The sequence below is a fragment of the Alexandromys fortis genome, unplaced genomic scaffold (genome assembly GCF_014885135.2).
Source record: "Alexandromys fortis isolate MF-2015 unplaced genomic scaffold, M_Fortis_MF-2015_v1.1 scaffold_131, whole genome shotgun sequence".
Lineage (NCBI taxonomy): Eukaryota > Metazoa > Chordata > Mammalia > Rodentia > Cricetidae > Alexandromys > Alexandromys fortis.
Genome location: NW_026068023.1, coordinates 3,319,164 through 3,330,936, shown reverse-complemented (window position 1 = coordinate 3,330,936; position 11,773 = coordinate 3,319,164). Strand labels below are relative to the sequence as shown.

General features: G+C 42.4%; 1 protein-coding gene across 5 annotated transcripts in view; it reads left to right on the top strand.

Annotated features, from left to right (window-relative positions):
* The first annotated feature begins 354 nt into the window (after positions 1-354).
* Alcam (activated leukocyte cell adhesion molecule) overlaps positions 355-11,773 on the top strand; it is a 175,727-nt gene continuing 164,308 nt past the window's right edge. Inside the window, exon 1 of one of the 5 annotated variants that reach the window (XM_050163452.1) lies at positions 355-1,058. In XM_050163452.1, coding sequence (XP_050019409.1) covers positions 986-1,058 — 73 coding nt within the window. In that variant the 5' untranslated portion in view covers positions 355-985. The remainder of the gene's footprint in view (positions 1,059-11,773) is intronic. The other 4 variants (XM_050163454.1, XM_050163451.1, XM_050163456.1 and 1 more) reach the window with 4 other exon arrangements.

Below are 11,773 nucleotides of genomic sequence, written 5' to 3'. Positions count from 1 at the left end.
GGAGTGAAGCCAGAGAGCTGGGCTTCCGGATGCAAGAAGATAGCTATGTGACTAGGCGGGGCGGACAGCAGATGGTCGCAGATTGGGTCTTGGGGGCGCTGAGAACCCCATGGCAAGAGCCAGTCCACGGCGAATCCAGACGGCTCTGCCGGGGTTCGCAAGCCCGCTCCCTATTGGCGGGTGAGCCCTTGGGAGGCGGAGTCAAGGCCAGCCCCGCCCACCCGAGCGCGGGAGTTGGGGGGGGGGGCAGGGGCGTCATGCTCTCCTCCCACCCGGCACCGCCAGCTCTGCTCAGTTTCCGACTCGGTCCTGCAGCGCCTCTAGGCTGCGGCTCCGCGCTCCAACCACCTGCTCCTTGCCGCCGCCGGGGAAGCAGGGCGGGAGGGAGGAGCGGGAGGAGGAGGAGGAGGAGACAAGCAGCTTACACACGCCTTCCCGTCCTCCACTCAGAGCAGCCCGAGCCCGCGGCCGCCGCCACTGCTCCAGCTGCCGCCGCTCCAGGCACTGCCGCGGCTGCCACCTGAGGAGACCCACGGTGCGAGCCCAAGGCGCTGCCCTGCCGACCCCTCCGAGGTCCCCGTGACCCGTGGACGGTCCCGACCCTCATTACTCTTCTTATCCTCTCCTTGGCAAGAAGAAAAAGTAGCAGAAGATAGCAGCCAAAAAGCACCGCGTCCACCTTGACTGACTACTGAAGCGTCGTCTCCTGGAATACGAGGGTCCCCTGTCCTGGAAGGAGCAGCCAAAGACACTGAGAGAGGGCGTGGAGGGGGAGGAAGGAGTTGCGGGTTGCGCGTGGAGGAAAGTTGCGTGTGGCTTAGACCCGACGGCGCAGCGCCACGATCCCCCAGGGACCGTGTGTCTGGAAAAACGCCGCCGTCCCTTTGAGTCGGGACCCACGAGCGAGCGGGCCCCGTGGGCCCGGGGACGACGTCCCCTTCTGCGGCGTGGACTTTGTGGGTGGCCCTCGAGGAGGAGGAGGAATATGGCACCTAAGGTGTCCCCTTCTTGCCGTCTGGTTTTCTGCCTCTTGATCTCTGCCGCGGTCCTCAGACCAGGTAAGCAATGGCCTCTGACCAAGCAGCCCGACCGTCCCGGTTGCTGTGGCCCGGGGGCGGTTCCCTGGGTGACCTGGGGACTGTGCGTCCTAGCGCGTGGTTGAGAAAGTAAGGGAGCCATAAGGCGCGCGGGGACACGGACCTGTCCCTGGAAACAGTCACTTGTGTCACACGTTTTCGGCTTGACTGGTCTGTTCAAGTTTGGACAGAGAGAGCTAGCACTGAGAAAAATCTCCAGGAACTTTGGATGAGGCTTAGCTTGAGGCTGAGGAGCCCCCAGGATTTGCTGTACTCTCCTCCCCGCAAAGTCCCTCCAGTCTCTGGGTGTCAAAGTCCACGTCACTGAACCCAGGGCAGTTTCCTTTTGCTTGGCTTGAGCTGAAATAACTGCCTGTACTTCGTCATGATAAATCCCCTAGTAACTTCCTCTTGATCACAATGGAAGACCTGAGAGGGAAGGTAGGGCCAAGGGAGGACTTTGACTGTCTAGGAAAGGAAGGGAAAATTAACACTGAAACAGCAGCTGCATTGTCTGGTTGGTGGTGAGTGTAGGGTTGATGGCAGCCGAGTCACGCAATGTGGACTGTGTGAGCAGCCGGGTTTGTGAGCCCTGTATGAGGGATTTCTTGATTTCCACACCCAGCGATAGCGCCTCAGTTCTCACCACTGAGTCCTCGAAGGGAGACAACAAAATTCCCACCAACCAGAATATCTTGCGGGGAATCCCTTTTCTCACCCTAGGGGACATCCCTAGCCCTGGCGTCCACCAGCTGGCCTGCAGGCTGACACGCCAGAGTCCTGCCCTCTCAATTGCTCCCCTAGTCCCTAGTCCAAGCGGCAGGTACTTTTCCCTGTGGAGCCCTAGATCTAACCGTTTGAAGTTTTGATTTTCCACCATTTAGGGGCTAGCTAGGGGTTAAACTACTACTCCCTGTTATTTTGCCTTCTGCCTGCTCTTCTCTCTCTCTCTCTCTCTCTCTCTCTCTCTCTCTCTCTCTCTCTCTCTCTCTCTCTCTCTCTCTCTCCTCTCTGTCTCTCTAATATTAAATCAAAGAGGAGGAAAAACAGGACTCACTTTCTTTCCGCATCTTTGCATCTTTTATTCTTGTACACCACTTCAGTGTTGGCGAGCTGAAGCCACTGAAGAGGCTTCAAAGGCTAGGAATCTTCCCCAGGAAGGAAGGGAAAGTAAGGAGGCCACAGGAGCCTGAGATCCTCGGGGATTTCGGAGCCGCTGCTGGGGGCGGAGGCGGGGGGGGGGGGGGGGGAGAGTGTGTGTGGGCTGCCTTCTCCATATCTCTATATCAAAGTTGCATTTCAGGGTGAGGTAATGAACTTACTGATTCTGAGGCTGGGAAAGACCTCAGTGACCAATCTCAGGCTCTGGGGCGGGGACCCCAAAACCTGAGTAGCCCCAGATTTAAGACAGGTAGGGCAGAGTGAAAACATTCAGCAGATGAGCGCCTGGCCTCTCTTATCTTGCACAATGTAGTCTCACTTTTGGGGGCTATCCCAGTGTAGGATGGGGGGAGGGCACCTTGGAACCCAGGATAGAGTCAAGTAGGGAGCTTGGGGGCCAGTTTGTGAAATGTGACCATCCACACGCCTATCTCCGCTCTTGGCTTTAAACCCCTCACTCCAGGTTCCGAGACTGCCACTTACACTCCCACCCCCGGACTGCAACACTCAGCCGTTAACCTTTCATGCGGTCGCGCTGGAATTTATTTTCAGTTGGTCCCGTCGAAAAACAGGTTTTTCTTCACTCGGAACTGCCAAGAGGGGAGAGGTTCCGCTTTCAGACCTGATGGCCTTTCTTTCTGCACCGCAGGCTCCAGTCCAAGTCACCAGCTGTGCGCTTTCCCGCAGGAGCGCGCCTGCTGATCCAGGATCGCAAGCCACAAACCCTTAAATTCTTTTTCCCCCAGAATGATAGCGCTGACATTTTGCAAACTTCTCCATGGAATGTCTGTGTGCTTTCAATGGAGAGATTATGGTTCGAAGGCACAGGGTCTCCCCTAAGTGAGTCCTGGACTGGAAGAGCGCCTCCTTCAGTGTCCTCTGCAGAGAGAAGTCTTGGGAGTGAGGTACTGCCTAGCTTCATCCTTGGGACTCATATTCCTGGCCACCTCATTTCTGGAGCTGTTATAACAGTATGTGTCAGGTGCCAGGGGACAGACGCTGCTCCTCCAGGTCTTTTGACTTGTGGCTACCGCAGTTGTCACCCATATGGTTTAGGCCTCTTGTACAATCTGTTTTGAAGGTAGAGGGAGGCAAGACTTCCACCAACAAAATTTGAATATGATAAAGGCATTGAAGTGTGTGCTCAGCATCCTAGGTAGCCAAAATCTCATTATTCTTGCAGAAAGAGCGTCAGCCTGTGGTGACATTTTGTACTGCTTTAAGGAAAGCTTTCCCTGGTTGTTTGCAAGGAGGTGTGGCATGGCAGTTAACTGTTTCTTCTCTCCAGTCAGCTGAGCACAACCCTCCCTGGGATTTTTTTTTCATTTCTCAGGATACAAGGCTCATTGTAAGAATTAAGGACACAAAAAGCTGTTCTCGATGGGGTACCACGTTTACCAGTTTATTTCATCAGGTCTTGGGGGGGGGCAGCCATTGAAATCACCTCCTTTCAGAACATTCACACGAAATTATTAAAATGTATCAATTTTACAACCACACACTCCTTTATAAGCACTATATGCTGTTGTTTATGTGATTTATTTAATCAAATAGCAATTTACAACGTAATGGAGTACTGCTTGCAACAGATTGCTTTTCTAGGCCTGGCTCAAAACCTAGATCTCCATTCGGGCACTCAAACATGACAAAAAACATTTTGGGGTGTCAGCTTTCTTATATGTAAGGTTAAAATGGGGGACATAGAATCTGTTCCTTGAGATTTCCTTCAGTTCAGACACTGTTTCTTGAATTGAGGTAAAAACATTTGAACTGACAGAATCATTTTCCAATAATGTGTTTATTATATTTTCATTCTGGGCAAACTTCATATGAATTGTATTGCTAGAAAGGTTTCAGTGTGTATCCCAATTACTAACTTTCTCCCTCTATAAATTCATGAGAATGTGTTGCTCTTATTCTTCCAGGACCAATTAGGACAATCAAAACAAAATGAGATGTGTGTGGGGGTGGTGGTGGTGGTGCTGGTGGTGGTTCTTCTCATTCAGTCAGGAGAACGAGAAAGATTTTAGACCATGGGAAACCTGGTGGAATAGCAATCTGCCTCACTCTTAACTGCATGTGTAGTTCTGGAATTAGGCATAAGCCAACTGGCACTAAAATGCTCGTGTAACAGAACGTGTTCTTCTAACCCTAATGGTGCTCATATGATATAGGGAATAGAACACACCAAAATTTTCATGTCATTTTAAGCTATAGAAACCCGAGCTATTTTGCATTGCTAATTCCCAACTTTTCTGACATTTTAGGATATTTGAGCTCACTTTTTTTGTGATAGACATTCACATGTGAATGTATGTATATCATTGACTTGTGAAGGAAGCAGTCAACAAGAGGCTTCTCAGTAGTCTTAAGCACTATTTTTATTGAAGCTGCTATTCAGAGAACAATTTCTTACCTCTTGCTTCCAATAATGCAGTGACCTTGAGATCTACTGCTCTGCCCCCTTTTTTTCCCATCCACAAATTTTTCCTTTTATATAATCCATGGTTCTGATTATAATGAGATTAATCCTTCCACAGAAATTCATTTTGGAAAATTTTAGCAGTAACAGGTGATAGATTAAAACTTTAATATATTGTTCACAAAATATTTTTGATTTAGTTCACTTAGTTATCACTTTATTGTTTTATTAAAAGAGACCGAAATGCTTCTTTTCTCCTTCATCTTTGCTCCCTTCTCATGTCCCCAATTCTCCTGCTATTAAATTTAGATCTCACTGAAACTGAGTGCTGAGTTGCAAGCATGTTTTCATGTGAAATCGCAGTATTTTAAGATAGCATTTTGAATGCTTTGTGATCATCACACCTTCTAGTCCAGACATACCTCTTCTGTTCTGACCATTTGTTTAGCATCAAATATCAAAGAGCCCTATAACGCAAGTAGACACAGCCCATTTGAATCCAAGAATATAGAGGGGAGCCTGAGTGCATCTATACCTTTGTACGGACAAATAGAATCAGTCCCTTGAAAGTGTTAATTTTGTTCTCCCTTGTCAAGTTGTCACACAGCTCCACGCCACTGCGGGAACAAGACTTTTGTGACGCACAAAGAATTACATCATTCACTGAAATAACAAAACCTACCAAGAATATTTTCTTGGGAGTGGTGATGTTTGTTGATTATTGCTTTCAAATTACAGCTCATTTTATTTTCAATGAGAACTAAAAGGAATGAAACTGTGTTCATTTCTACTTTTATTTACTTTCTTTTTGAGGAGAATTTTTCTTTCCCTATGGAGAACAAAGTGAAATTTGAATGCATATATATGTATACATTCTGTGCTCAAGAAGAGGCTGTTGCATGCTATATACAAAGCTGTAGTCTACAGTTATTCAAGTATTCTTACTATATGTAAAGTGCTACATATTTCTAGAGTTATAAATATTTTCATTTAACTAATTATGTAAATGACAAATCTCACCTTTTTTACTTTTTGTTGTTCACTAGAGTAGTATACATTTTAGAAAGAACTAGTTTAAAAATGCTGTGATATTTAGTCATGGTTTTATGGTAACTTATTATCATTGTCCATTTTTGTAGTGTATGTTCCAAGAATGAAATTAGCTTTTAATGATTCTTCTTATTTATCTAGTCAGTTCTCAATTACCCATTGCATCGATGGGAAAATCAGAGTTGCAGGCAGTGCATACCAGTTCTAATTAAAGGATTATTTAATGTGACTTTAAGTTGAGTTAGTAACTTAATGAACATACCTGTATCTTGTCTTCTAAGGGTTGATTGTATTTAAAAATAATGAAATCAAACCACATGAAGAATAGATGGTTCCGAAATTGAGTGTCTAACTTCTGCCATTGGTTTCTCCTTTCTCATCTCTATTATCTATGGCTCTCCAAAAAGTGTGGTGAATTCTTGGTCAAAGTAAGACTATAAGATGTAATTAAGTTTTAGAATCTTTTCAGATAGAAATGCCGTAGGCTCTTGACAGTTACAAGGCAAGCATCCTACGACCATACTATTTCATCTGATCTTCTAATTTGTCCAGTCACATATCAGTCACTTAGATGGACAAAGTCATACTTTCCAGATTGTTTAAGATTTTCCCTTCCCTAAGTGACCACTTTCTTAGCAAGCTTATTCCATTATTTTATATGAGTTTCTATGTATAAATAAAGAGGCGGTTCCTTTTTCTTGATATAAACTGGATTTGCAACTTGGTAGATTGATTTCCCAAAGGTTATTTGCATACCTGCTCTTAGTAAGCACAGCAATACTTTCAGTGGACTTCAATGCCGTTTTAAGGAGTGGCAACCAATAATGTAAAATTTGTAAATACCCGAGCGAAATTGAATTAAAAGAGGTTTATAATTACTTTATTGTGATGATATCAACGGAGAAGTTATCTAAGTTTGTTTTAGGACATTAACTGCCGCTCCAGTTCAACATTTTGAGAACATAAATCTCAAAGATCTCTCACTTCACAAATCAGTATAAAGAGACTTTTCTTCTGTGCTGAGAATCAAACCAAGTGCTTTTCACGGTGTGTACAAGCACCGTCCCACTGACTTATGCCAAACCTGATAGAAACAGATTTTTATCCAGATAGAAACAGATTTTTTTTCTTCTTGTGAGTAAATAGATTTCAGGATTCTAGGCTCTCTCATTCAAACTATAACTACTTAAATGTAACATCTGCCTTTATAGAAAATCATCATTGCAATAACCAAACTATGTTTTGACATTTTCCTTCCCCAGTACTTATCTGTGCTTGGCCTTTGCCCTTTTGTTTCAAGATAGGTGTTATTTGTCTCTTATTGGACATGAACCTTTACAATATCACATAACTTCATCTATTGATCCTTCAGTCCTACAAAGGGTTTGACACCTGTAAGCTAATTAGCTTCCTTTTTCTTCTTTGCACAAAATACATACACAGAGATTTGTATGTAGCATCACCCCCTACTCAGGAAGAGAAACAAATTTCTCTTCCTAAAGAACTTGGAATTAAGGGTATAGTATTGCTCTCTGAGCTATACTAGAAAACATAACCATATTGAAAGAACAGTTGCCCGAGGGAGCAGAAGGAAACCATGAAGGCACAGCAGACCTCTCGGAATGCAGTCATCCAGCACTCTCCGGGTAGTAGTTGTTACACACCTCTAGTGTGCTTCGTGAGAGCTCCTTGTCGTGAATGGTTAGTTACCATTCAGTGTTACTGAGATTGATAATACATTACTAGTAGGGTAACCATGCCTCCTGGTGTAACCAAGGCAGGATGGACATAGAGTATGCTTGAGGTTCTACTGGGTATGATAATTGATTGATTGTTTGACTGTTTGATTTGATTCATTTTTAATGGCCCTGTCTCAGATTTTATCCCACTTTTTTTTTTAACCATAATACATTCGTACATGGACTGTTGAAGTGAGAAAGAGTCACTCAAAATTTTTGTGTCTTTGTTTTCTTATTTGTGCTGGTGGGAATCAGACCTCAGGCCCTATGTATACCAGGCAAGTGCTTTAACTTTCAACTTCAGACTCCTCCCTTTGGTTTCTGGAATGAAGTTTGAACAAGTTATGTGAACCATATGCTCCGTTTTGGGTATTGAATATCCTCCAAAGGACTGTGTGTGAAAGACTTTGTCCCCAGGACGGCAGCAGTGGTAAGTGCTGGTATTTTGGAAAAAGAGGCCTAGTATGAGGCCCTTTAACTACTGAAGGCACTAATATGGAGTAGTTTTCTACCCAAACACCCTTTGCTTTCTTTTCTTCTCCCTGGCTCAAGATGTAGACAGTTTGTTCTGTGGCATACTCCTGTCATGGAGTACTGTGTCAACACAGATCAAAAATAGTGGAGCCAATTGAATTCCAACTGGAACCTTCTGAACTGAGATTCAAAACCTTTTCTCTTTGTAAGTCAATGATCTCAAGTATTTTATTATAGTAGCAGAGAACTGACTAGCAGAGCATAAGTATTATTATCTACTCTGTCTATATGTTTACCTTACGGTCCTTAACTATAAAAATAATATATTTGTCATCCTAAAAAATTTCCATATTCCTAGCAGTTTAAAATTTAAATGTCAGTGATAGTGTAATTTTACCAAGGGATCTGAGCTTGATTCTTGTAGAGCACAAGAAAGACAGAGTTATAGCCTATTACTGTAGTGAGTTTGCTCGCCTAGATCCAGAGTAAAAAAAAAAAAAAGAAATGAGGCAAAAGAAAAGTGTGTGTGTGTGTGTAAGAGAGAGAGAGAGAGAGAGAGAGAGAGAGAGAGAGAGAGAGAGAGAGAGAGAGAGTGAGAGAGAGACAGACAGAGAGAGACACATGCACACACAGGGACTTACCAGTGTCTTCCCTTAGAAGTAATTTCTTACTCCTAAAATCATAACCTATAGAATGGGAAGATGGAAAGTTTCAAGTGGGAGAGAGGAGACTGAGACCCAGATTCATGCTTTGGAATGGCATAGAGTATTGTGGGACCTATAAGTAAAGAATTAGTTACCAGTCAATGGGCACATTGTTGGCCAATCCAAATTTAAAATTCATAGCTGCTCAACATATATAGCATTCAATAACTGCCGAGTCCTCAGACTGCACAACAAAGCGCTGTGCTTTGAGAGGAGGAAGTGGACCAATATCTAGGAGGCTATCTCTCCAGTACTGGGTTCTTTGCGGAGCAGAAACTTGGCCAAAGTATGTAACTAGAGCAAGGGGGGGATTGCTAGTGTGCCAAAGAATAAAGAACAGCTTACATGACAGCATTTGGGTCTGGTTGGGGTTAGGATAAACTTGGAAATGGTTCAGAAGTGGTACCTGAGGCACGGGCTAAGGAGGAGCCAAGCAAAAACAATAGGATCAGAGAATGGAAGGGATAAGGAGACTGGCAGGGGTGTGGTGGTGTTGGGGGGGTGTAGAGGGGTGAGGGATGTGGCTCTGACAGGAGAGAAGTTGTATCTGTTCCTTTTTAGTGAAATAAAACAAGCTCTGAAGTTGTGAGAGACCCTGGGGGATTCCAGACATTTCTTCATACTTTCCTGCAACCTGATAATTTGCTTGCCAGTGTGAGGCTCAGAAAACCCGTTTCATTCAACTACTCACACAGTGACAGATTTTTGCACATACACTTCCCTCCTTTAGGAGGAGTGAGGACTCATTATATCCACATTTTTGCAATTTTCCTTTTTCATATGAACACAGTTTAGAGATGAAGAAACTCTGTCATATCAACACATTTGCACTACCTACCCTAAAACTAACAATAATTATGAATTTACTTATATTGAGTTATTGTGATGAACATTTTGTCACTTTTGGAAATATTGCTAGTCCCATTTTTTTTATTGTAAATAGAGCAACAGACATTCTTCTATGGGCTGTTTTCCATATGAACAATTATGTTGGAAGGAAGATATTTTGAAAGTGAAATTACTGAGTTATTTAATACTTTCATTATTTGAAGAGAGATTCTAAAATTATATTTCAAAAAGCATGCTCCTTCTATAATTGTGTTATTCCCATATAACAAAAATAAAAAAATTGATTTCATATAATCAAAAGATACTGGAAAATAAAGTTATGAGTAATGAACATACATAAACAATATACATATAGAGACCTGAAGTTACAAATATATTTGTGCTGACTTCATTGTACACAGATGGAGCCAAAATTGATGATGGAAAGTGTTGCCTCCTGGCCGCCTAGAACCAAAATAATCACACAGAAACTATTAATTAAATCACTGCTTGGCCCATTAGCTGTAGCTTCTTATTGACTAACTCTTACATCTTAATTTAATCCATTTCTATTAATCTGTCTATCACCACAAGGTCGTGGCCTACCAGCAAGGTTTTAGCACATCTACCTCCGGCAGCAGATCCATGGTGTCTCTCTGATACTTTCCTTCTCCCAGGATTCAGTTCTGTCTTCCCCACCTACCTAAGTTTTTCCCTATCAACAGGCCAAACAGTTTCTTTATTCATTAACCAAGAAAAGCAACACACAGACAGAAGGACCTCCCACACCAGGAAACCTGACTCAGATGATTTTTTTAAATTATTGTTCTTTATATATAACTTTACAATTAACTTATAGAACACCTAACTTTTAGAACATAAGCTGTAGTTGGTAGCAATGTTTTCTTTTATTTACAGATTGGCTGGCTTGAAAGTAGATTTAGAGGAAGCCATATGTGTGCCTTGAAAGAATTTGACATTGCTTTTCCTTAAACCAATGTTCATTATGCTTGAGTTCATTCACTGATGGTACAGCACACACTGTGGGTGGTCTAACTAACGCCATTTGCAATGCCCAGACAAGAGATCTTACTGAGCAAATTTCAGGTAGTTTTAAGTAAATCATATTTTGAACAGTACTTCCAGCAATTCTGTGGATCAGGGTCATCATTTTTATTTTTTGTTCATGCTGAAAAACAGCATTCTTTACAAACACAAAAGAGGTTAATATGAGTAAACACATTTCACCCTGTAATTTTTGTACCTATTAAGAAAAGAAGGAGTGAAATATATTTCATGATTATTTTTTTCATAGAAAAAGGCATAGCAGTCTATATTTGGAAAGTTTCCACCAAGAATATGTTGAAGATAACAATTTTAAACCAAACAAAGATATGTTCACAGAGGAGTTAAGATGTAGTTTCAAACTTTTTCTGCTTGCTATTTATGTTTTTATATTATAGTTATTAACTTAGTTGTTGTGCTCATTCGTGTGTGTGTGTGTGTGTGTGCCCACAGCTGGAGGTAGGAAGTCACAGGATGACTTGCTGGAGTCTATTCTTTCCCTGTGCTTTTTGGGTCTTGCCAATCAAGACCCAAAGAAATCAGATTATTGGGATTGAATGAAAACACCTTTGTTCCAAGAGCCATATCACTGGCCCTTTAGTTGTAAATGTTCAAGTGTGTGGCAGTGTACTTTATTCTGAAGGCGTTTACTCTATCTGCTGATAGAGCTGACATTTTAATATATATATTTGTGTTTTTTTTGAGACAGGATTTCTCTGTGTAGCCCTGGTTGCCCTGAAATTCACTTTGTAGACCAGCCTGGCCTTTAACTCAAAAGATCTGCCTGCATCTCCTGAGTGCTGGGATTAAAGATGTGAGCTATCACTGCCCAGATAACTTTTTTTTATATTTTTATAGAGCTAACCAAGATTCTTCATAGGATAATATTTTTGATATTAGATCAAGGAGAAAAATAGATTAAATTTTTACATTTATCCTTATATATAACCTGTTTGACTCAGCCTCTGTGGATGGTAACCTAGTTCTCAAATATGTTATTTAAGCAATGCCTGTTTAGTGCAAAATTAAATCATGGGTCTTATTATGCTAAAATATAAAATAAGTATCTGTTTATGAAGCAGACTATGACTCAATTATTTTCCCTTTGCTGATAATAAATGTCCCCCATAAAAAAAAAACGGTAAAATAGAGGGAGAAGGAGGGGGCAATTGAGAGTCTCAGGATTGACCCAAAATGTTGAGAGGTAAATCATTAGAACTCTAGAACTCCTTAAACAACAGCTTCCTCTTGTAG